The sequence below is a fragment of the Epinephelus lanceolatus genome, chromosome 8 (genome assembly GCF_041903045.1).
Source record: "Epinephelus lanceolatus isolate andai-2023 chromosome 8, ASM4190304v1, whole genome shotgun sequence".
NCBI classification, from domain to species: domain Eukaryota; kingdom Metazoa; phylum Chordata; class Actinopteri; order Perciformes; family Serranidae; genus Epinephelus; species Epinephelus lanceolatus.
In genome coordinates, this window is record NC_135741.1 from 29,721,685 (window position 1) to 29,748,823 (window position 27,139).

At 38.8% G+C, this 27,139-nt stretch overlaps 3 protein-coding genes across 3 annotated transcripts; 1 reads left to right on the forward strand and 2 right to left on the reverse strand.

Annotated features, from left to right (window-relative positions):
* Positions 1-1,941: 1,941 nt before the first annotated feature.
* On the reverse strand, positions 1,942-20,769 carry ppih (peptidylprolyl isomerase H (cyclophilin H)). The gene is made up of 9 exons (XM_033644407.2): positions 20,588-20,769; positions 8,277-8,341; positions 8,109-8,132; positions 6,557-6,601; positions 4,779-4,821; positions 4,094-4,186; positions 3,707-3,794; positions 3,562-3,602; positions 1,942-2,478 (listed from the first exon to the last, which is right to left on the reverse strand). Exons 1-9 carry the CDS (start codon positions 20,651-20,653, stop codon positions 2,410-2,412), a joined length of 534 nt encoding a protein of 177 aa, XP_033500298.1. The 5' UTR covers positions 20,654-20,769; the 3' UTR covers positions 1,942-2,409.
* Positions 9,100-17,172, forward strand: LOC117268172 (putative G-protein coupled receptor 160). The gene is made up of 3 exons (XM_033644395.2): positions 9,100-9,226; positions 10,580-10,841; positions 15,142-17,172. The coding sequence occupies exon 3, from the start codon at positions 15,187-15,189 to the stop codon at positions 16,288-16,290; it is 1,104 nt and encodes a 367-aa protein (XP_033500286.2). The 5' UTR covers positions 9,100-9,226; positions 10,580-10,841; positions 15,142-15,186; the 3' UTR covers positions 16,291-17,172.
* A 1,041-nt stretch (positions 20,770-21,810) lies between the features above and the next one.
* Positions 21,811-26,842, reverse strand: taf10 (TAF10 RNA polymerase II, TATA box binding protein (TBP)-associated factor). The gene is made up of 5 exons (XM_033637984.2): positions 26,432-26,842; positions 25,992-26,149; positions 23,856-23,920; positions 22,332-22,446; positions 21,811-22,151 (listed from the first exon to the last, which is right to left on the reverse strand). Exons 1-5 carry the CDS (start codon positions 26,562-26,564, stop codon positions 22,062-22,064), a joined length of 561 nt encoding a protein of 186 aa, XP_033493875.1. The 5' UTR covers positions 26,565-26,842; the 3' UTR covers positions 21,811-22,061.
* Positions 26,843-27,139: the final 297 nt, after the last annotated feature.

Consider the following 27,139-nt stretch of genomic DNA (forward strand, 5'->3'; position numbering starts at 1 on the left):
TCAGTTGAGTTGTCTCTTGACTTTGACTGTGAACCAGATGTCATGTACGTCTCTTAAGCCTTGGGATATAAACGTTATTTTGAAAAGTGGGTGTTTCCTTGAGGCGGAATGAAAACGTTGTGTGGCTGCCATCACTACTGACAATATTTAAAATTCCTATAGACATTGCACACTGAGTGCAGCCCTGTGGAAATGTATTGAGGGATCACTGACCTAATTTAAGTAAAGGATTAAGAATGCCTCAATATTTCATGTACAGAACATTGTGTAAATGTTATATTAATCGTTTTCACTGCATTGTCACAGTTGTTGTGGTAGAGCCTCTCACACATACACTGAAAGATTTAGGGAGAGAGCTTTGGTGTGCTGTAAAGAACATCAGTTCCCAGCAGCATTTACACAACCTGTCAGTTTTGAAAGCTGTATCCTGTAACAACTAAACATAAAACAACTGAATGCACTATTCAATAACAGCAAATTACTGTAAATAACCTTATTATTACAGTTGAAATGTGATATTTTTTGTAAGAGGTTAGCCCAAAACCATTATATGACTGTTTTGAATAAAGGTCATCTCAGGACAAGACAGTCACAATGAACAATGGCCATAATGTTTCTTCATAATTCAAAGACCAAGCAAATTTCATGTCCTGAAATGATTCAGTATTCAGAGACAGCACATTAAAAATGTTGTCTCTCATACCTTTATGTAAATTCTTGCTGAGATGGATACATTTCTTAAATTTCAAGGGCACATAAAAGCTTAAATAGTGACATCCTGATGTAATAACATACTATTTTCTTCAATCATATTGCCTTGGTTAAATGTTAAACTGGTTAAATGCAGTCATTATCCCAATGCCACTTTCAGTAGCACGGAGCAGACAAACCCAGACTGAGTGCGAGGCAACCCCACTGCAGCCCCCCCTTCCATTGTCATGTTAATGCTCCACTGGCACTGTTTATGAGCACTGGCTGATGTGTGAAGAGCTTGCTGTTAATGGCCGAGCCCCGTTCTCCCACACAAAGATAGGCTTTAGCATTGACCCCAGAAAGCCTCCCCACGAAGAGGCTCCCCCCTCCTCCCAAAAAAAAAAAAGAAAAAGAAAAAAGCTTCTTCCTGCTTCCATAAGAACAGAGTCTCCATCTGAAAGGATTCTTTTGTGCTGAGGGAACAAGGTCCAAGGCAGAAGAGGGAGAGTGTGGATGGGGGAGGGGGTCTGGTGGCTTGGATTTGTATGGATGGCTGGGATAGGAAGAGGTAGCCATAAGTTCAGCAGAGGATTGCTTGGCACTGGAGTGTGTGCTTTGGAGGACTCTCATGCTTTTCACTGTAAAGTGTTTCCCTCTTTTGCTCCGTGGTGATGAGGTTGAAATTGATTAGCATGCGCTATCACTTCAGCTTCTAAATACACACAATCCCTTACCGATAAAATATATTCAAGCTATATACCGACTTTTTCAAGGTCAGAAGCATATGAGGAGGGGGAAATGCGCTACCAAAAACACTGCATATTACACTGGATACACAGGCCTCACAGAATTAAATTTGAAGCAGTTGCAAAACATACATGACCAGTTTCTTCATTAGATATTAATTTGATAAAATGGTGGATTAAAATATAAATATGAAAAAGGGCCTGATGGATCATTAGTAAGTTTTTGATTTGTGTTATTTGTGGCTGGTCTTACACTCCATGGCTTCTGTTAACATTTTAATAAATACTTTTATTTTGTGAAACTGTCTGATGGCAAAAAAAATAATTCTTTGTTACACAGGCATACTTTAAATAGTATATAGACTTTTACTGCCTGAGGTTGAGAGAACGTTAAACATTTGAATCTGAAAATAAAAACAGCTCAACCACGAAAAAACACACACATGATGCCCATCACAGATTTTTTTTTCCTTTTTCAAAGAAACAAGATCTCATCCAGGGGTTTATAAAAATGCAAAACAATTTATTGATCACAAATTATACACAGAGTGACTGAATAAAAATGCTTCACATGCCAAGAATAATTGTCTTCGGACTTAGACTTTCTTGTTTGTCTTTTTACAACAGCATACACAAATTTGTCTTCATTTGGAATCAGATAAACAACAAGAGTGTTGAACATGAAGTTTTGGAAATTGAATTTTAAATCCATATAGTTAGCACATTTTGTCAGTTCCAAAACCCACCTGAGATAAGAATAATCTTATCTGGGTTTGGATGCAGCAGTTAACGTGGTGTAAGTTATACCAAACTCAGAAAATTGCAGAAATGATGTACTGCCGATCTTTATACTGCCATTACTTTATAAAGTCATCCATACAGGAAAAACTATATGGGTTGATGTTTGTTGAGGTGTATCAAGTTAGAGTGAGACACTACTTCCTGGACACTGAGGTGGTGCGGTTCTGGATCACATCTCTCCACACTGTGCAATGACAATGGTGAGTTTGGGCTTGTTGTTGGGTCCCGTAGGAACATTCTGTTGGCAGGAAGGAGCACAAATTGTCATGTAGACATTATACTCAGACAAAATTATCCTTATCCAACACTACAGCCCTGTTTTTTTTTTACTACAGTGCAGCTGTCTTGCCTTTAAGCTGACAGAGTGGGTAGTAGTGGTGTCAAACTGGCATCTACGTGAAATGGACAGCTGGCAGGACGGGATGAAAGGGACATTCGATGACATGTTATGTGTGCCACCCACTGCAGTGAGCTTTTAAAAGCAGCTGATAGCAGTTAGCAGCTAACTCGAAGAAGAAAAAGAACAGTAACCAAACATGTCTGCAAATTGGGGAGACAATGAGGTCTGGGAGCTCCTTAACCCTCCACACAGAGGATGAGATCAACGGCCATATCACAGGGACCGTAAACTCTTGTTATTGCCATATTATTCCACCCGACCCGTATGCTAAAAGTCACACTACAGGAAGATGTTGTTGTGTTACACGTCACGCCCATCATGCCTCTTTTGCTTCTGGAATGCTGGCATGCTACCTAACATCACACACTGACGCTGCATTATGCCTGTGTTGTTTGGTTCAGTATGAAAAAGTAAACGCAGCTTATTGAAAGGAACTTTACTGCAGCACTATCATAGGATCTCTGTGTAAAAAGGGCTTGCCTCAACCCTTCTGACGCAGGCTGAAAATAAAATAGACCTATGCTTTCACTTTCAGTCCCTTTCAGAAAGTGCTAACAGCAAAGTAATGCAATGTGTTTGGGAAGTACTGAGCATAAAACTGGATAAATGAGTCTTGGATTATACTGCGTGAGGTGTTTGAGAGTTTGTAGACAGATATTTGATATAGTTTTGCTGTTGTTAAACCCAGTCCCCTTTAACTTTAATTTATCAATGTTTGCTGTTTTTGGATTATTCGTTAACCAGAGGCATGACAGAAAAACAAAGTTTTCTTAGCAAGTTCAAGGTAACACACGATGAATAGCTGATATATAAATGGTCATTTTGTGGGTAAGGTATTCCGTTAAGCCTGAATACATTTTCTTATTTTCATCATTACAAGTGGTCTGAACCCAATAAATTAATTTTGCAATGTATTTTTACCTCAATTTTTCTCATGACCAGCAAACCATCGACCACTTTCCCTGTAACAGTTGTAAACAAGACAGTTTAACTCAGGCACATAAACAGATCAAACTATCGCTCTACATAAACATAAATGCACAATTAATATTGTAGACTTACTCACCAAAAACAACATGCTTCCCATCTAACCAGTCACATTTAGTGCAGGTAATGAAAAACTGACAGCCATTTGTCCCTGGGCCACTGTTTGCCTGAGTAAGACACACATTATTGAGAAAGAATGGCCGTGTTAAAAATCTGTTTGTCTATATTGGTCAGGGTTAATTCACTTTGAATGGATCAATCAAATCCTCTTGTCTGTTAGAGGTTGGGGCCAATCAATTTTTAAGAGGATTAATCAAATCTTAATTAACGTAATATTTTATAATGTATAATAGAGGATATATAAAACTGATTGCAGGAAATCTTGATTAAGATAACATCAATGTAAAGAGAATCTGTGCTGATTAGAAGGCATCCCTGACATCTGAGCACTGATCTGCATACATACCATGGACAGAAGACCAGCCACACTGTGCTTTACTTTGAAGTTCTCATCTGCAAATGGACCTCTGTAGATGCTACAAATACCAGTCCCATCACCCTTCACAAAAAGACAAAAACCAGTGCATAAGACAGGGCTAACAAAGTCCAATGAGAAAGCCATATAACATGTGCTGTAATTCACTGCAGGCCCACCAGGGAGCACAACACTGAAGCACTGTCCTGCTCAGTTCAAAACTAAGCTGCAAAACATGTCAAGATTTATTAATTTAATGAAGACAAGAAGTGCAATTAAAAGGGAAAGGGCCTACAACTGCAGTTGGCCAGCTTTTAAAATATCACCTTCTTTATATTGTTCATGGGGAACATCTTCCATTACCTCCAACACACAGCTCTATCCAACATTCTTCCTCTCTGAGCAATAATCTTGTCAGAGATAATTGTTGGTTTTTCAAATTTCTCCACATGAATTTGCATTTATCTCTTTTTATCCACTCACATCAACCAAAAATGTATTGTTTGTTCTGCTCAGATACAGGGTCTCCAAAAAGGCAATACTCAATACATTGTGCATACCTACAAGAACATTTGTTAATACGGTGCAAGATTAATGACCGTCAGTTTACCATAGCCTTAATCCAAGCCCTAAATGCAAACGACAGACGCAAAACACATGTTGTACATGTACTTACATTTACAAAGTCTCCTCCTTGTATCATAAAGTCTTTGATCACCCTGCCAATCAACAATGAAAACACATAAGCACAGTCAGATTTGCTAAGGTAAACAAAAAGCAGATATAGGCAGACAGTCTGACTGGGTAAGACATGCTGATATGGAGCCTATAAAAAAGTGTTAAAAAATATACTTTAAAGCTACTTGATAACATGCTGTTCTACAACAACACACAAAACGAGGTGAACAGTTTTTACAGGCCCTGTTTATCACAAGTGGACAGCTTAAAGTACAAGTGTGACTGCATGAAATGAGTCCTCAATGCATCTTGAGATCCAATCGCTCAGACCACATTCAGAGGTGGTATATGGCCACATTTTTTCAGTAGTGTGTACGCTCATGTGTCCTGGGCCACACTGAAGGACCCCACACTTAGGTCCTCACTTATTGACTTCCCACCAATAGACAAAGCGCTGAAGGACCGTCCCCTAAGTCGCCGTCCCTCCAGTGAACAGGTTGTTTGACATCTGCCCAGTTAGCATAAGCTAACATAGCACCAGCTGTTAAACAGTCCCAACAAACTGACTGATGCTGAAACTGCACGACTCTTTCATTATGTAACAGCCGTGTGATGCTAACTGTTAGCCCTGTCATTGTGTGTGCATGGGTGGACTCTCATCAGCGAAGGTATAGCATGGAAAACCTCACATTTTTGTGCATAGAAATTGTGTATGTGTTTATTTGCATATTAAGCGGGAAAGTGAAATCAGATCACAAGTGGTCACTCGAGATGAATGTGACGCATTCTAATGTCAGGCGTAAACCAGAGACTGTAGATAAAACAACTCGTCTCCACTTACTCCCACCGTACAAACATGAAGCCAAAATATCAAAGATATGTCTGATGCTATCTTACATTGGTGACATCATTTGGAGCCAGTCTGCACATAAGTGTTCTCTGCGCTATCAAATTCCATCTCATACACACCTGTCCGACCAATCACGAGCAGCGCCACTCTTCGCAGCACACCAATTGGTGCGCACAACTGTCAATCATGATATCAAACCCCCTTCCTTTATAGCATCGAATAACTAATTAAAACCAAACTCATCAAAAAAAAATTAACACTGAGCATACATCAGCATAATAAGAACCTAAAATGATAGAAACCATGTTTGGGAAAACTTTATTTGACGTGTACTTTGATTTTTTAGTTTGGCCTATGTCCCATCCGCTAACACAGAGGGGGCCTATACTGCAGCCAGCCATCAGGGGGCAATGGAGATGGTTTGGCTTCATTTTTGGGGAGCTGTTCTTACGTCCATCTTTATTATACAGTCTGTGGCGTGAACAAGACTTTGAGCTGCCCACATGTGATTGGATAACCCAAGACCTATAATAATACAAGGTGTAAATAGGCTCATAGACACCGTAGTTCCCATAAAACACAAGTTGCTGTTTGGTCCATTTTTTATGTTGTGTATTCTATAAGCCATCATCAAGGGCCAATCCTGGATTTCAATGGTTAGCACAAATAGCTGATCGTTGGCTCATCCAAGGTCCAGTACTTCATTCTGTGTCCATCATACTTGTTCATGAGTAGCTCAGCCTCCAGAACTATGAATATTAAGAAAAACAGGGCTAACAGTGGATACCAAGGAGACAACCAGGTTAAATAACTCAAGGCCATCAGTCGGTGTGGGTTTCTACTTGAATATACAAATCATGATTAAAAATCTTTATGACATGGGAATATAATGTGAGCTATACAAACCAAGCCAGCAAGTTGTTTACCTGTGGAATGTGCAACCTTTGAAACCAATCGGGACTCCATCCTTCCTGTAGGACAGACGGTAGACAACAAAATGAAGTTGGTGGTGGAGACAGTCACAATCAAGCTGTACTGTACTACAAGCACTAACTTCTCGCAAAGCTGGTTTGTCCAGGTATGTCATGTAAATTCCAACAGTATATAGGTCATCATTAACAGTTCAGCAGGTATGGGTACATACCACGCCGCAGGCAGCTCTTAGACTGTCATTAAAATGATCCTGTTCTATTGTCCCTGACTGAGGAGTATATTACAATGGCCTTTGGTTTGAATATTAATGTGTATGGAGAGACTATCAACTTTGTATATGGCTGTGCAATGAAGGAATACTATTGGTTGCATAAAGACCTCCTGGTCCTGTTGAATGGTCCCATATTCCTTCCATGTTTGACGACCACACAGAGCATTATATCAGCCTCAGTGACTCAAAATAGCTGCCAGTACCAGTGCAGATCCTACCATGCAGTGTTGGTTAAAAGCTTCCTTTGGCTTCCTCCAAGTAATCCCTTTTAGATTTGGAATAATAGAGAAAGACTGCTCATTACAGTATTGTTCTTTGTTTTCTTTGTAAAGGACGTGTGCTTCTTACAGCAGGTTATGGCTCAGTGTATACTGCACTATATGACACATTGGTTTCAAAGAATCTGCAGAGCATCTGGAAGGTGTGACAACCAACTGAAGCACATCATTTCTTTACTGCATAATATGAGTTTGAATTTTAAAATAATCCTACTGTTCAGCTGTGAAAAACAAACTTGACTTAGCTTCGATATAAGGAGGCACAGCTCCAAGTAACGAATTTTCCTTTTGTCCTGCTGCACTCCTGCCACAGCCATACTGTGCCTGTCCTGGCTCTTTGTCATACACACACACACACACACACACATGTAAATACCCTTCAGAGACCTGTTTAAGCACTTGTGTGGTGAAATAAGTAGGCGTCTCCAGCAGAAACCTTTTATGTCAATCAGGTTTCTCCCCATCCTTTAATCTGGCAAAGGAAAACCAGTTTCTCATTTTCATGGTTGAAGAATCTGGTTGCTACCAAATGCTGGGACCAATCAGATTTCTTAAGGGGAAACTTCTTTAGTTTTCAAACTGGGAAATGGGCTGAAATTATAATATTATTAAAAGGAAATATAAAACATTTTTCATTACCTTTTGCTTGATCCCGTCTGTTTGTTATCGCATTGATCCAACAACTTAACTCACAAGACTTCAGAATGAGACTTCCTCTTGAGCGAGACTGGGTTAGACGCAATAACAGACAGACTGGATCAAGCAAAAGGTAAAGACAAAACATTAGATCTCTTTGTAAGGTCTTTTCATGATGGTGTCAGACGCTTATGTCAGTGTCAAAAGAAAGCACTCTAAAGGCCAAAACACACCGGCGGCGTACGACGCACGTCAAAACAGCCGCCCCCAGTCACTTTAAGTGCTCGTTAAGACGATGTGTGCAGGATGGTGATGTAGTGTTTGAGTACCATCGAAGAATACAGCCCTTCACTGCCGTACCTGAACTCTCCAGTGCAGAACTGCCTGTAAGAGATGAGAAAAGTGTAAGAAACATTTTCAAAAACTCAAATGTCAAATTTGTGTTAATATATCACCTGTGGTAATGTCTTTTCTCTCAATTTTTTAAAAACAGACCATGTGATCCAATAATCAGATTTTCCCCCTTACCGGAAATTCTCAGCCGTCTTTGGAACCACATCAGCAAACAGCTCCATCTTCATGCGTCCGACATCCTGGAAAACAGATGACAAAACATTGTGTGAACATACAAAACAATGACGACCTAAAAAGATGGACACATAGTTGCCCCAGGTCAAAACTACAAAGACTGAACAGAAACTGGTCATTCCTGTTGCCAGAGGCTCCTCTACATGACACCGATGGCCTCATCTGGACTAACCAGTTATACTCAGACAACACTGAGCTCAAAAATATATCACTTCTACTGAATAACTGGTATAGGATTTCTTCTAGTCTTCTATTCCCCCGACTTCTGGCCTTGAATACACACACGCACATACACACGTTTTATTAATCCTTGTACATCTTCAAGTTCTCTCTGGACTTTGCTGGTAACATCAAGTGGACTCTGTTTCATCTCAGCAATACAAGCTATATTGTCTCAGTTCTGATTCCCAGTGGTCAAAGCATACATAATAGAATGATGTAAATGAGACAACGCCACAATCTTGATGCGACACATTAAATCCTCTATGAGCTGTGTGTGTGCATGTGTGCGTTTGGCAGCATGGGTGTTTGTCCACCCCGGCCTCCCACAACCCACACGGACATGCAAGTGCCGACTGTGACAACAATGTCCGGGTGTCTGTATCTGTGCGTGAAAACAAACATTGTGCTGTAGTAAAAAGAGAGGTTTGTCCACATGACATCATTGCACAGCCCTCCCTACGGTCCACGCACACAACTCACAGTAAAACAAGCACAAGCACCCACTGGCTCTGATGTCTTTGCCATATAGTCAATACAGTGTGTTTTTAGTTTCCAGGCAATGAAATTAAATACAGAAGCTGAGCGCTGGTACAGAGCAAACATCAGCCACAGAACATTTTATCTGCTGAGGGATTTCTCTGGCTGGAGGGTGGCGTGCCAAACAACAGGTAACACAGTGTGTAACATTTAAAAATGTTGTTTCTTATCAGATAATACACAGATTTAAGGGTCTAATGTCTATATTTGGATTAACGTATAGTGGTGAACTACTTTTGTTGTAATGCTGGAATGAGGGAGTCACATTTCATGTCAAAAGAAACAAATACTGGAAGGAAGATGAGACAAGTGCACTGAACTTGAGGTTATTGAGGATATTTTGAGGTTATATCACGAAATGTATCTCGATATTTTGAATCTGCTCTTAACTACTGTAGACTGCTACATGCTAAACTACTAAATAAACTACTGTTACAATGAAGTTAAACCAAGTACTTTTATAATGAAGTCAAAGTACTGTTATGAACAAGTAAAATGATTGTTATAATAACGTTAAATTAAGTATTGTTATAATTAACTATATCAAAGTGGAACAACAGTTATATGTTAATAGTTAACGTAGAGTGAAACGGTTCCAGTTGCACCATTAAATATGAATTTCTCCACTCTGAGTGGGAAACAAACTACCAGCTCTCCAGTTCACGTATTACTTAAGTTGCACTGCTGCTTCATGGTCGCTGTCTGGAGCCTTGCCGATACAAAAACACATGCCACACCTGCTTACACACCAACACCCAGTAAAGAGTGGTCTGGATGGGCGGCAAGCCACATTACATCAAATATAATCAATATATCGTCCACCCCTACGCTGAACTGATTTAGATGCACGACGAAAGGTTTCATTTAACAGTCATGTTCAAGAGAAGAAACTACAGGAACACTGTAACAGCCGACTCTACCACATGGACTTTAACTCCCCTGCAGATTCCTTGTACCTAGAAGTATAAGGATGTACACATTCACACTGAGAGCAAAAAGTCGCACATAGAAAACAAATCAAGCCAAGCTCTCGTGACAAGTATTAAGTATTCATCATCCTTTATATTTGATTAAGATTTTTTCTAAGTCTATTTTGTATTATCAAAATAAATGACTGGATTAGAAGGAAATATAAAAGTTACATGCTTTTACTTATTAAGGAATCATAACACTGCTTTTCCAACTTGTACCCCTTAGCTACTGAATGTAAGTAATTCTGCATGCATATATGGATATGCAAGTATAGCTGGTCAAAACCCTGACTGAGCCAACTTTTCAACACACTGAAGACTTCATTAAAAGCATGGTATGGCAGCTGGTTTTGTTAAACCATAGGCCTTCAACATGTGATGCAGTTTCTTTCTAATTCTAGTGTAAAGCTATAGGGATCTGGTGAGGGTGAACAAAACCAGTCATGGGGTGTGGTTTCAGCTACGAGTATTGTTTGAAGAACCTGTGTTTCCAATCTGGGTTATCTGTTACAGGAGATGTAAATCAACATCACAAGAGGCAGCCACCTCTGGGGCATGTAGGAGGGTCAACAAGCAGGGTTCCTTAAAGACAGAGAGAAGGTGTGTCCCATTGGTTGTTTGCATTCACAATGGGCAGGTGGAGCCATCAAGAGCTGCCTCAAAGCGAGCTGCTCCACCTGACAACAGTCCACTGACAAGTCTTGATGAAAGTGTGCAGGGCCTCTGACTGGATCTCTACTGAAACTCATTGGACTAGGACACCCTGAGTACAGAGGTACGGTTTAGGGTCACACTTATTTCTTTTAACTTGTTGAGTAAATGCTACATGCTTCGAACTAGCTTCTCCTGTCATCAGTGTGACAATATAAAATGCTGTAAATTCAGGATGGTGTTAATGCTGCTGGAATAATTACCATTGCTACAAGATGTTGACATGGAAATGACAACATGCAACATAAAAAAAAGGAAGCCAGATTTTATAAGTGATAGGGCTGCAAAAAATAAAGCGGCATCGTTATTGCAATGTCAACTTGTGTGATAAACATGTCACACAAGATTATGAAAGAGACTATAGCATTAAATTGAGAGCAGCAGGAAGGCAAAACTGATTATACTTAAATATCTGTTTATTTTATCGCAAGTAATATCATTATGGTGATATTTAACAACAATAACATCCTGTACTGCAAATTTTCTTCATATCGTCAGCCCTAATAGGTGAGATAATGACATGTTTCTGTTTAAAGACACACACTTCAGAACCGAAGTGTGTCTCAAAACTGCAATGAATTTCTTTTGCAGGGGAAAGAAGAAAATAACTTTCCAAGAAATAACTTTTACAAATGAGTAATTGTCAGTGTACTGTTCAGTGGAATTATCAGTGCTTTACTGTATTTTATAAGGCGGGAATATGACAAACAAATATGGATGGACATTTGTGATATTTGCTCTACACTGGTCACCCTTTGTTTACATGTGGGGTGTAATAACAAACAAGACTAATTGGTAATAAATACTACACATGTGATGATAATGTACATGTAGCACACTAACCAACTTCACGTAATCTCACATTGTTTAACTGGTACAACAAGTTTTATAAATTCAACACATTAGCTAAATTTTGTCTGTGAGGCAAAAAGTTATAGTTGGTTATCTTTCAAAACGTAAATACATCTTTTTAGATCCACCAAAAAAATACAGATTTTTTTTACAACCTTAAAGGTCCACTGTGTCGGATTTAGAGGCATCTATTTGCAGAAATGGTAAATAGCATTCATAACTCGGTTTTCATTTAGTTTATCTGAAAATAAGAATTGTTGTGTCCACCATGTTGTTTCTACAGTAGCCCAGAATAGACAAATGAAACACTGGCTCTCGGGTTGGGCGGTATACCGGTTTGTACCGAAGACCGGTATTTATTTTCGTTATGATATGAATTTTTCATATACCGCAATACCGGTGAATAGCCCAAACAACGTCCGGAACGTGCGCGGCGGGAAAGTGTTTCAGCGGGGACCCATTTCACCGCTGCACACCACAGGCACGCTTGAGCGGGTGAGAGTGAGAGCATAAAAAAAGTTTAGAGGTGAGAATGGCTGCCGGAGAGAGTCCTAAAAGCGAAGCAACTGTACACGATGACCCAGAAGAACTCATACCAAAAAGAGCAGTGTTTCCCCTATATGCAACTAGCAGCGGCGCACCGCCGTTTACAATTCTCCTCTGTCCTCTGTATCGTGCACGGCGGAGTTTCGCCCCGATGCGCACACACCCCCCCACACACACACACACACACACACACACAGACAAAACGCACACACACAGGTGAGCACACTAGAGCACGGCTCGGACCGCATTTTTCTGACCGAAGACGACCCGTCCCGAGTCCGAGACAGTTACGGCCGGGCTCCACCGGGCCCGTCAGCGGCGCGACACGTCTGCAGCGCGAGTCCCGTAGCAGCTCGCCCCCCTGTTAATCAATCAGCGGCTCCACTGGCAACGGGAGCGGCGCGACAACCTCCGTCTGTCGCACTACAACTCTATTTTACGCGGCTCTTCTATTTTTGTCGCGCTACGCTCCCCTACGCGACCCTCCAGCAGATAAAAACTACATGAAATAGTGTGCTAAACGAGCACAATGTGTTTTTAAATGAATAAACCATTATCAGAGGTGATATGTGATGATTTTTTTTTTTCATGCATTTACCCATGTTTATCCGTGACATTGTGTAAATGTCTGTGGCGGACATTTGAAAGCAAGTAGATGACAAACAGTACAGTAAACTTGTAGATAACTCAAATATATGTAATAACTTAGGTGGAAAATGCTTTAACATTTCATGCAGCCTCTCGGCTCTGCAAACGGTAAACAACCCCGCTGGCTTCTCTACGTGTCGCTTCCGTACGCAGTCAGTGGAGCCCAGATGAATGGAGCGGAGCGTGTGTTGTGTTCAGGCATTGTCAGGCAAATAACAAATTCCGGCACTTGAATAGGCTATAGCACAACAACGCAGCATGTCAAGTTGGCCGAACCTGAGCAAAATACCGTGAAACCGATATGATTTTTTTCTTAAAACCGTGATATGAAAATTTTGTCATACCGCCCAGGCCTAACTGGCTCTATTTGCGTTTTCAAGTCAGCCACTGTAGTTCTTAGAGATGTTCTATTGTGTACCACTGAGTTAAAACAACAACAACATCCGAACAAAACATACAGAGAGTGAACATAATAGAACTTTTCTTATATCATCTAGTTTGACATTTTGCTAATGGCTAACATTACAATTTCTCTGACAGTAGTTGCCAGTGGCTGCACAGCACAACTAGCGGTCTTATCCTGGTGTGAAACTACTTTAAACTTCATCTCTAAATTATGTGGTATTGAATTGGTGCATAGACTTGTGCATTCGCTGATATCCGAGCATTTTGGGCAGTATAGGAGGTATTTCCAATACTGGTATCAGTATCAGAACACCTCCAGTAGTTCTCCTACATACTTCGCATATGGGTGAAGTTTCAGTTCTGCAACCTCACCGCTAGACTAAATCCTACACGCTGGCAGTGTTTGGGATAACACATTACCAACTGATATTATTACATTTACAATATTACATTACGTGTTTTCATTTTTCATTCATCCACACTGATCCAAACCACTACGCTCCAGCCAGTGTGCCAACAGCAAAAATATCCCTTGACGGTTGTTGTGTCATTATACGCTACATTATAGGCACAGAAGGGTGCCAGAGATCAGCACATCAGGGACTGTGCGTTATCATGTTTCAATTAATATACCTGCAACATCTACAACACATCCTATTCTGCTTTTGCATCCTACGGCTGCTTGAAAGCAGCGGGAATAAGAAACTGGCCTGCGGTTTGTTTTTTCCTCATCCCTGTGATCGGCACTTCTGGGTGATGTTAGTATAAGTTGGATGGGTTTTCATTAACACCCTGTACAACTGCAGAGCAACACCATCCTGTCCTTATGCATAACTCTCTCTGGTGCTGCTGTAGCTGACCATTGCAACTTGTGGGAACTGACAGGTGTGTCTTTCAGCTCCAGTGTATTAATTGGGGCTCGTCATGGTGACTAAATCGCACACCATTCAGTTTGCTGTGCTTACATAATTATTTTTTCAGTGTTTCATAAGCCTACAAATACTGATCCATACCTCATAATTATTAGACTTTGACTGTCTGCCTGCATGACCCTCCCTGTGTCCAGGGCTGTTCACTTATTTTAAACGGTCTGGGCTCTTTAATGGTCGTATATCTTCACACTATTATTAATATAAGCAGGGCCTTTGAATACAAAGTGGTAACCACTGTAGCACTGGATTTAAAATGAACTGTAATAAACTGGGACTTCTGTGTTTTGATTACCCGCTGTGAAACAACATGACCCTAATCCATTTAACATGCCTGTTTGTTCTTCTGAGATGATTTTATTCTATTATTACTTTCAATAATGTTGTTGTAAGCTACTGTCATTACCTGCATCTCTCTCTCTCTCTCTTTCTGTCTCATTGTGTCATGCGGATTACTGTTAATTTATTATGCTGATCTGTTCTGTACGACATCTATTGCACATCTGTCCGTCCTGGAAGAGGGATCCCTCCTCAGTTGCTCTTCCTGAGGTTTCTACCGTTCCCCCCCCCCCGTTAAAGGGTTTTTTTTGGGGAGTTTTTCCTTATCCGCTGCGAGGGTCATAAGGACAGAGGGATGTCATATGCTGTAAAGCCCTGTGAGGCAAATTGTGATTTGTGATATTGGGCTTTATAAATAAAATTAATTGATTAATTGATTGATTGATTGATTGATTGATTGATTTTGGGGGAAATAATACAAAATTAGTGTAATAAATAACTTATTTCAGAGAGTAATATTCTAAAGTGACTTATTACTTTCAAATGAAGATTATTAGTGATATGTAATATATTACATTTTTCTCACTCCCTGTGAGACCAGCCAAAGCTTGTGGATTCATGCATCCATCATTTTTCTAATTATTCCTTGCAGTCTATTATTTGTACAGCTTAAGTTCCTAATCAATACTATCCTGTCATTCACAGCATTTCCTGGAGCATCTTGAACGGAGCGCTGTTGCAGTATCGTAAATGCTGCCTGAGTTGGCGGCATCTCCAGAAAGTAGCCATACCGTCAAAATGCTGGGCATCATAGAGCAATGGGATGCAGCGTCTGGCAATCATACAGACAACACTGACAAATACCTGTTACTTATGCTTTTCAAGTTAGGACTGGATGCAGTGGCCCTTCACTTGTGCTGCCGGAAGCGGTTTACCTCCTTTTTAAGCATGTGCAGCCTGTCCATCGTCTTGGCTGACTTGGTGATGGTGTTATTATTGGCAGGTGTGTGGTTTCTTGGGCCGGAGAGGTATCTTGTGTCACTGTGCTTCATCTTGGCTAAGGCCTCGAAAACATATGAAGCACTGCCGCTGCCCATGACATGCCTGGGTTTTCTAGACTACTGCTTAGAAGACAGCAACCTCTGCAAACAGAGCATGCCCTGTAAATACATAAGGAATGCTGTCCTGACTTTGCTGGTGTGGATGCTAGCTGTTTTTTACTCCTTTGTTTCTGCCACTTCCGATCTGATGGAGCTGGATTATGTGACAGGTGTAAGGGCCCTTGTGTGTGATGTAGAGGAGTCTGCACTGATTACCTACTTCATTTTGGGGCTGTTCGCAGTAGTTATTTGTACCATGCTGCCTTATTGGTCAATGATTCCCCAGTGGTTGAAAGAGGCTGACAGATTATCTGAAGCAAGGGAAGAACAAGAGAACCAGAGCAGCGATTTGTTGTTCACTTCAACCAACTGCACTGAGACAAAAAGTGGCATGGAGAACAATCTGGAGGAGACAGTCCAGCCATACCCGCCTCTGTGGTTCAGCCTAACACTGGGCTTCAGTATATTTTGGATGCCTTATCTCACCGTATCTGTGGGCTGTTTGATCTTAGGCTATGGAGTACCTGCCTACATCACTGTTAACCTTCTGTGGTTGGAGTGCGCCAACAGTTTCCTGATGGGTGTGGTGTTTTGGGTAAATAGCAAGTCGCAAGGACCATATAGCCAGCTCCCAGAAAACGTGTGCTTGTGGCATGTTTACTGGCATTTGAGCAGAGGAACACAACAGCAGCAACTGCCTGTAGCTGTGTTTAACCCATCAAAAGCAAAGAGAAACACTCTCCTCTATGTGTGACAGAAGAAGAGGTCAACAATAAACCTGTTACACCTAAGAGCCAACAGCCAACATCAATTGAAAAGCATGATAGGAGAAGGTAAAGAAAGACTTGACCTAGCATCTGTAAGTGGTTCACCTGTGTGTTAGATGCTTAAACTGAAGCCTGGACACAGACATGAATGTCCCAGCTCTTCATCAGCTCAAACAGAAAGGCTTTTGGGAAAGAATTAAACTGTACATGCTGCAGTTAACCAGACACTGTGACTGGACAGGGTCTCTGCAGGTTTCAACAAGTCAAATTTAAGACTTTTTAAGACTTTTTTAAGACCATAATGAATACAATTTAAGACCCATTTCACATCGATAAATTCGATAAATTCTGACCGGGCAGCACAGGTAGCCTACTTCAGTTCCACTTTGTAGTTACGTTATAGCGTCCTCAAAAATCGAAACATTTAAAAGCGAGACTGAAGTTTATGCATGTTTTAAATAAAAGTAACGTCAATAGATTTTTAAGACCTTTCAAAATCGTATTTAAGACCTTTTATGAGATTTTATGAGAATTTTAGACATTTTAAGGCCTTAAATTCAAATGATTGGATTTAAGACTTTTTTAGACTTTTTAAGACCCCGCGGATACCCTGCTGGACTTCCAAATGTACTTTGGAGTATTGCTGAAAGCTATGATCATTATGCTAAAACTATGTAAATATCTGCAGAAATCACACCACAAATATTCTTTTTGTACAATCATTTGTATATTTGTTGTACAGGCTTTTCAAAGATAATTTTGGTCTTGAGGGAAAAACTATATTGACTTATGATTAATAGCTATTCTTTTTGGATTTTCTGTCCCAAACAGGTGTAAATGCTGCTTAATAAATATATTTTTAAAAAGTCCTTAATTTTTCTTTGACTGAACCATGTATTTTTCTACCTTTTGTTTGAAAACATGAATTACACATACATTAAATGTGAATAGATTTATTTGAAGAGGCTCAAAGTTTATTCCTGACCTTGATGATCATGTGATATGATCGAAAGCTAATGGACCTTCTAATGAGATAGTTTTCCCAAACATTGTTTCCAAGGTCAAGAAGGAACTTTGAACCTCCACTTTTAGTCCAACGTGGATGACTGAACCTAAAAGTGCTCAGGGTTTAGTGATGTACACTTCCATGACAACTGGGCAAACCCCTGCTAATGAAGAAATCATCAAATGTGCAATATGCATACTATCGTTTAATATACTTTAATGTACATATACAGTATGCATTAGTGTTGTCACTAGGGATGAGTGATAATATCAGCAAGTCATCGGTATCAGCTGAGAGTGGCTTTAAAATAAACTATCAGAATCAGCCAACATGCTTTTTCTTATTTTGCACAATGAATTAATATTATATACATGGTATTTTGTGTCTCCATCTGCTGGTGGGCCATCATGATGAGAGTACGCATGCGTAATATGATGTAAATTCCACTACAGAAGAGACTTGATGATCACTAAAATTAGGTGGGGGAAAAAAAGTAGATATGTCTATCTCTGTATCGATTATCAGCCAAATGACTTGTGTCATTGCGTAACCATGGTAACTTGTACCAATCTCAGCTTTACCAGTACTTTACAAATAATTTTAAAACTATTACGCCTAGCAAAGTGAAATCTTACATTTCTTATACCACTAAAATTGAAGCGTTATTGACAGTACAGAGCTGTCTTGATCACTGTAGGTTATAGAGTGCCCCAGTAATGAGTCCTAAAACCTGGAAATAAGTTAACATTTTCTAGTCCCTGTTCTCTTGTCTCAAAGTCAATGGGTTTTTTGAATGGGTTTTAGGTTGGTTGGCTGAAATAAGGTCTGTGGATAACACAAGCTTAAGACACTTAAATAAAAATATGTCAGTTAATACCCCACTCGTGAATTTTAAAGTTTCTATGTGTCTTAAAAAAGGCGGTTGCTAACAAGTGGCTAAATGAGACTACAGAATGTCATCACGCCAACCCTGGCTTTACAGCCTCATTGTGATAGGAATGTTAAACCATGCCACCTAAAGGCAGCTTTGTACTTCTGGCAACTGCATTTGGGCTTCAAAAATCATAAAAGTGGTGTTAATTTGTGAAAAATTACCTTATCGACAGAGCTTATTCCTGCAATTATCCAAAATCCAATAGAAAAATCCCAGACTGATGACAGTCTGCTTATGCTGTGTTACGTATGTTATGTTTCCCTCTGCATTCCACTCAATTAAACCAATGGTGGGACGAAAAATGGTATTGTGGATGGGCTACTATATTAAGTTTGCTACATGCACTTCAACATGCAATACACCAATAATTTCGGCAAATGGCAACTAGTAACTGCATTAATTGTAAATTGAGACAAAAGGATTTCATGTCGAGGCTGATTACAGAGGAACACAACTGGACGTGACCATGGACAGAATATGTAACGCGGAGAATGCAACTTCAATCATCCTAAAGTTAAAGTAACAACTACATTCAATCAATCACGTCATCTCCGGGCTGGTATTGTACTGATATTGTATCGATATTGTGATATGAGACAAGATATCGTCTTAGATTTTTGAATATTGTAGTATTGTCAATGTTGCATTTCCTGTTTTTACGGTATTACGGTAAAGTGATGTATTTTTTCTAAACTTGACAGACTGAAACAGCTGTTCTATTAAAAGGGAATTTTTGTTAACCAGGCAAAAAGGCTGACAGTTCAGGTTTAATGTAGCTATTATTTGATGAACTTGCTGATGGCTGATATGGCCTCAAAGATTTTAGATGAATTTAATTTTGCAGTTTCTTGAAATACCAGAAATGGGTTTCTAGTGAGGAGGCCAAGCGAAGGATATTTTACTTTTGATAACAACTTAGAAAAGAGTTTACGATAAACAGAAAGAGAGGTAAGATTGTAAAAATGTAATCAGCTAAATGTCAGTGTGGGGACAGATTGACCCAGAGGGTGAATGAAGCTTTTTTAACTACGCAATGAACAACATCGTGATATAAGTCAATTATACCTAAGCATAGTATCTTTGAAAGAAAGTTAACTCTGTTTAGCCCTTGATATGGTTTATAAAATAACTCACGCCTTAAAGACCATAACACGAATTAAGTATCTTATTTATAATAAACCGGTATGTCAAAAACAATGAGCACGTTTACATGCACACCAATAAACCAATCAATATCTGATTTCTGGAGTTATCTGATTATTCAAGAGGTCATGTAAACGGCAGCACAATCCGATATGCTTTAATCAGATAAAAGCCATTATCTGATTATGATAAATCAGATAAACACATCTAGCTTTTCCCCAATAGTCACATTATTTGGTGCATGTATACCCTTTAATCTGGTTTCTTTCTGGTTTTGCTATTTTATACTCCCACTCCACTACATTTTAGAGGGAAATATTGTACTTTCTACTCCACTACATTAATCTGACAGCTTTTGTTTCCTTTCAGATTAAGATTTTACATAAAATAATATATTTTATATTCTCAGTGTTTAAATTGTCACTTTTATTTTATCTTACGTATATATTATGCCCCTTTGTGTGACAGGTGCTATGTAAAGTTTATACACAATACACTTGTATATTACAGTTTGCAATACTTTTACTATAAATCTACCTAAAGTATGTAAAATTGGCTCCACATTCATAAACTACACATTAGAATGCTCTCACATGTATTTGTTAATGATAAAAACAAACACTACTGTAAGAAAAGCATGATGAGTACTTTTACTTTTAATACTTTATTTTGCTAATATTACATGTGTACTTTAAATTAAGTAGGGGTTTTCAAGGATATGAGTACCTACTGTAACAGGAAGTCTGAGTTTTATGTCATATACTTGGGGAGAAATCCAACTAAAGGACTGAATCATGTAAACCAGGTTTTTCTGAATATCAGATTACTGAAGTGCATGTAAACACGTCAGACCGGATTATTACCATTACCTGATTATTCCCAGTTATCTGATTATTGTGTGCATGTATATGGGCTCAATGTTGAAAGAGCAGAACACGCAGACCACCACTTTAACCGTAAGTACACTACAAGACCACAATATAAACCGGGAGAGAATGAAGAATCTGCACTTGGTTCATTTTGTGTATCGGGCACGCCAATTAAACTGAGGGCGTTTAAATACCACCGACGTAGTTTACTGGATCACAACAATTAATCAAAACACGATATTTTGGTGAGACATGCTAACGTTAACGTTAACAGTTACCGTTAGCTAGCAGGAAAGGAAAGTCGACGTTATCTAAATCTTTCTTCTACTCACCTGCCCCGCGATGGTTATGTCGAAGAAGACAATGGGGTTGACGGGATTTGTTGATTGAAGAAACATTCTCACACTTTCTTCGCTCTTTAAACAAAAACTAAAGCACTGCTTCACAACACACGAGTAGTTTGAATGCCTAGCATATGCGCTGCTAGCACCTACGGCGGGTCAGGAGAGACAAGCTACGGCTCGCAGCTACGGACAAAACACTGCCTTCGCGAAAAAGCGCGAGAGAAAATACTGGAAGAAATCCACCAGTTTATCGTCTAATGGCAACCTAACTATACCCTTTCGGATGTAAAAAGAACAACTAACATTTACTCTATTAATCAGGTAACTTCGTGTCTACTTCGTGCTCTACACTTAGCGTGTATAGGCAGTGATATTTTTACTGCAGTAGAATATCAACAGCTTTGCAGACAAAAGCAGTACTCCTGTTAACAGGACAATAAACAAAGGTGACAGTAGGCTGGCTACATTATGTTTTCTTTATAGTATTCACCAAAAATTGTATGTTAAATCAATATTTACAATTATCTTTTCTAATAAGTGACCTATGTCTACCCCGAGCTGCTTTTTAATGCATAGTAACATTTTTAAATTGTCTGCAAAACGCATTGCTGTAATGTAACTAAGTACATTTACTCAAGTGCTGTGCTTAAGTACAAATCTGAGATATTAGTACTTTACTTGAGTACTTCTGTTTTGTGCTACTTTCTATTTCTACCCCACTACATTTCAGAGGTTAATACTGTCTTTCTCCACTACATATATTTTAAAGCTGAAATGCTAGTTACTTTATTTTTTATTAATAATCCAAATTTGCAAATAGGTTATGATATATTCTTGAAGGTTAAGCCACCCAGAAGTTTAAAGAACAATTTAAATGATTTCTACCTTTACCAGCAGCCACAGTCAAGTGATGAACATATGCATTTAACAATAATTCTAATTCAATAATATGATTCTGAAATTGGCCTTTCTACATGAGTACTTTTACTCACATTATTTTAAGTATAAATTTTGATGCTTTGATACTGTACTCTTGTACTGACTTAAGATTTTGAATGCAGGACTTTTACTTGTAGCAGAGTATTTCTACACAGTAGTATGACTACTTTTTCTCACAAAAAAAATCTGAATAAGTCATCAATCGCTGTCAGAATGCCAAAAAATGTATAGCATATCTACTTGTGTTGGAAAGATGCAACATCTCACATATATCAAGGTTTTCATAAGGGTTTTATTTTCACAATAAAACGTAATAATACAATTTAACATAATGCAATGGTGGCTCCACAAAAACAAAACAAAACAAAAAAATAAAAACAAATGGCAAAGTGACTACAAAAATGTGTCAAAGCTGTACTAAAGCACCATGATAAAAAAAAAAAAATAGCAATCAGGGTGTCGACGGACTCTAGTGGGTCAGCAGGGAGATAAAACTAGCAAAAAGCCTTAAAGGAAGACAGGTTTATGTAAAGTAATATGGTTTCTTGACATTGATGCCGTATTCTGTGAGGGCAGGAGTCAGGTCCTCCATAGTCAGAGTGTACTTCTTATCCTATATATATATAGAGAGAGAAAAGGAAAAAATACAAAACCATAAATGATCAACATGATCTGAGCAATTAAAGACAGTTGACCTCTGTCACCATCTTCTGATAACACTCCTCTTTTCTCACACACCGCACCGTCAGAAAAGCATATGGAAGCACATGTTAAAAACGAGAGAAACACTGACCTTTGTCTTACTCCTTGAGCTTCCTGAGGCCGTGCCCTTCATTTTACAGTACTGCAGTGCATCATTGGCAATGTCTGAGATAAACTTCTGAGAAGCAAGGGAGATCAGACGGATTCTAAAGAAATGAAAAAGAAAAATCAATATTGTGGTTTTTACTGTCTGTACTCAGCCAGCATGTATGTTTCTGTCTATCCATATCTCGCATGGAAAAAACAAACTACTAGGTCAGAACGAGAGTTCATCTGATCTCATTTACACTTTTTACTGCCAATTACAACAATCATAAAGATGACTGTAAATGGTCGACTAGGCTAACGTGTCTGTACTTCATGCTCACACATGCCAATGAAGGCAAGTATGGAGGATTAGTAGCAGCACTGGCGTATACTGTATATTGGTATACGCCAGTTTTAGTTAGTAAAAGACATTTACAATAGCATTATCATTCAGCAAACCCCATAATAATCTACCAAGCACATTACCTGATTGAAAGCTGCTGAACTAAAGTAGTAGTCATCTTCACAAGCAGTAATAAAATCAATTTATCTAAACTACTCAGGCACAAAGCTACATTTGTTTCCACAAATCATTATGCGCATAAGGAAACATACCAAACAGCCTGTCCCGGGTTAATGATTAAACACACAGCAAAGAGTTACATAATCCTTTTTAAAACTCCACATATGGTCTGCCTGCTAACTTACAAAAGATGTTTGGATTCACAATTTAAACTTTTAATTCAGATTCAGTTTCTCAGATCTTTGAACTCCCAACAAATAATTTAAAAAGCCAAATAGACTGATAAATGGACTGCTTTTATATAGCACTTTTAACCAAGGGCCTTACAATGTGCCTCTCATTAACACCTTCAAAAGCACTCCCTTTATACCTGCTGTGGTGGTTTAACTAGGGCTGGGTATCGGTACTCAATACCTTTAAGATATCGTCTGAAATAACCCCGCTCCAAGATGTCTAAAAAATTCTCCAGTCAAATGATACCTGCATTCAATCTTCTTTGTACCCAGATCTCACTATTATAAGATTTTGCTTGTAGCTAATCACCATAAGCGTTCTTCCATTTAATGCTACCTGTGATTGGCCCACTACCACAGCAGCTACAACCCTGTGGTCAACTCGAGTACAGTGTCTGTGACGGAGTTGGAAATTCAGCTTGCCAAGATGGCACCCAAACATTTGAAAGTATAGCTATACTACACACCTGAGGCGCCTGGTGGCATTTTATGTAAATGAATGCTTCCATTCACATGATGGGTGTCAAATGAAGTAGGAAAAAAAATGATATCAAATAAAGTACTCTGCTGGTATTGGTATCACTTTAAGGGTACTGGTATTGGCACTGGCATTGTAATTTTTTAAATGATACTCAGCCCTAATTATGACTAACTTTTGAATGTAACAGCACTGTGATTTGTGTCATTTTGTCCCACTAAGTGTTTGAAAGACCTGGTCACACTGAAGCTTGAGGGAAGCCTAAGCTATAGAGTCAGTCAATGATGCACTCACATTCTTGGATCAGAAGCCTCAAAGCCAGCCCGGTTGAGGTAGTAGCCTGTAACTGCATCAGGAATCTGAGGGGGGCAAAAAGAAAAAAATAATAAATAAATAAATAATAATAAAAAAAATTCACATAACCTGCTTTTACTGCAACTGACACCTATCTATGTAGAGCAATATTACAGTATGTCTACCATTCAAGGATGTTCAGCCAAATGAACTGCAGCAGGAACACTGGCCACGACAGGAAACTAACAGCATTATTTAAGGTATATAGTGCTTGGTAAATAACAAAATGTCATGTGTACCAAGGGCAGGGGGTATATACTGTGTGATGTCATGAATGTCAAATAAATATTGTTAACTACATTGTGATTTTATTTCACTGTTTGTACAGAGGCAACTCATTAAGTTGCTTTATGGCAATACTAAATTTAGGCCTACAGGATTTTTGCATCAATGCGATTGAGTGCCTCACTTTTTAATTAAATAATCACCCAGTCTTGAAATCATGTAAAAAAAAAAACTAAAAAAAAAAAAACAACACAACAACTTTAAATTTTAACTCACAAACACACTCATTCCATTTCTGGGGTTACACATTATTTTTAAAGGATTTATTCATATGAAATAAACAAATATAATATATTTAGAAAATACTTTGATTTTTTAAACTTTTGAACTTGCACTGTGCCAGGAAAAAGGCTTGTCCCGGAAAAGAATTCACAACTTTAAACAATTAAAATATGTGGTAAAAGCCTTCAAGACGTACTGATAACATAAGTGTAAAAATGTACTGTTTTATCTACTTTAAAATGTATATTTTTGTGAAAATGTCGGCCCTTACAGGATGTGTCCCAGATTTTTGTCAGCTCCATCAGATTTCTACAAAAACATCATTCAACCAGGCATAAAAGAGGTTATCTATACCTCAAGGACTCCTGTCTCACTTCTTGGTTTCCACAAAGGCAGGAATGCTGTTCAAGTACTGGTAAACCCTCTATTTTTTTTTTTTTTAATAAATTCATTAAATAATATTTCTATTTGTTAAGTCTCAATTCATAACATATCAACTCTGTAGCCCTTCTAAATCAGAACTAAATAAGAATTATGATTTTAAAAGAGTAATTTGATTAGCGTTAAGAGAACTCTAAGCAACTTTAAAAAAATAAATCCACTACAACTGCTGTGAAATTAATAAATATATTACTTTTTGTCAACTCTGTCAGATCTTACCTCTGACATCAATCATGCTTGTTGTTCGAGCAAAAACTTTAATCCCTGAAAGGCTGGCCCATTACAAGGTTTAATATTCAGGACATTGGTCTTTTAAAACATATTTTCCCAGCCTAATAGTGGAGAAAAATGTATAACCCCTGAAAAATAAGGTTTTACCTCAGTTCCCAAGAATGAGTGTGATTCACTGGATGAGAAACATACATACTGTAATTGTACCCATCTGGGTATTTGAATTTATATATCTTTACTTGAATATAGTGTTGCACGGTATACTGGTACTAAAATAGTACCGCGGTACTAGAGTATTCCAAACGGTACTATACTGCATTTGGAAAATACCGGTACTTTGAAATTGATTCAATTCATTAATTTAGTTAATTTTTTTTACTCATTTATGCACACACACGCCTTTCTTGTTCCTATTGAAGCACAGATTGCGCAAGTGGTGTGTAAGACAACACCTGTATCAACATCCGCAGCTGGCGCACGTGAAAAAAGACAAGAGAAAGTCTGCCTCGCAAAGGGAGACAACACAAACTTGGTGGAACATTTGAGTTACCAAACCGTGACGTCCATACCAAGGTACTTACCGAACCTTTGGAAAAGTACTGAAGAGTATCGAAAAGTATCGAAATTCATATTGGTATTGGTACCGAAACAAAGATTTTGGTATCGTGACAACACTACTTGAATATAAGTATTTTTTGACTGAATTTCAATTGAATTTGCTACAGTGAACTGTAAATGTGACTGGCAGGCAAGACAAACCTGCCAGGTGTTTCCAACATTAAATAAAATTTAGCTGTTAATAATTTGAACATATAGCCTATTTGAATTTGTGGTCTTTCCAACAATGTGTCCTATAAATGCAGTGCATAGTGAGCTCACTGCCTAAACTTGACTTACTGTGGGAGTGTACTCTTCCAGCTGCATGAGGAAATCTGCCAGAGGCGTGGTGGAGAGGGCAGGCTTCACATCTCCATTGGTGATGCCACCAGGAACATAGACGCCGTTGGAGACAGATGAGTCTGCTGATGGTGTCACCATGGCCGCTGAGGTTGAAGCTGTAATAGAAATATTTAGGATGAAGTCATGATAAACGAAAGGAACAAAGGTGTATGGCTAACTTGTGCATTGCACAAAGAGGTGTTACAGTTTATACATAAAAGAAAGGGTGTCAAGCTGCATTGCCTGAAGAAAGGATGCAAACAAGTGTTAGATGTACTTGCACATACAATGAGACTGCCTGACAAGTCATCTAACTTCATTGAAACATACCCTAGCTAGCTATCCTAGTGTTGAGTACAACATGGACAATAACATCAGTAAAAGTCACATAACGTTACCATTACTCGTGACCGAAGGGATGCTGCTGACGTTAGTTGTTGCATTATCATTTGCGATACAATTACTTGCAGTTGAAGACGTCGTAGAAGACACCCCGGTTGTGACAGACTGATTAACGTTGTCAATATTCATGTTGGTGTTCACGTTAGCAAACGTGCTAACCTTAGCTTGCTAGCACAGAGAAGCTCTCAAAATATGTCTAAAAGCGCGATTCCGTGTTATATAGCTCTAAGATTGGTCTTCTACAAAATACTCTGCTATGAAGTTACGCTACTTTTCTAACTCAGAGGATATTTAGATAGCAAAATCAGGCGCTAGTTAGCATCAGAAATGTTTGTAGCTAACGAGCAGCAGAAAGCTGAGCTCATGCTGCAGAGAGCTAATCGCGTCATGTGACCCGAGCTGTATGTATCGATCGGAACTGACGGAGGTAGCCGAAGATTCCCGAAGACCCTCTGAAGTTACGTTTGGTTTGCATGTTTGGGCGGACTGTTTGTGATAATGTGATAAATATTCATGGTCTTTTTTTGTTTGTCATTTGTTTTTTGTGTATTAGACTTCTTTTATTGAGTTGTGATAGCAGCTAACGAGGTAGACAACAGTATGACTAAGAAATAACGTGTAATTTTAGTAATTTAGCGACGTAACTAAAACCACGTTATGCGTCATAAACTCACTGCACATTGTGATGAGTCACTCTAATATGT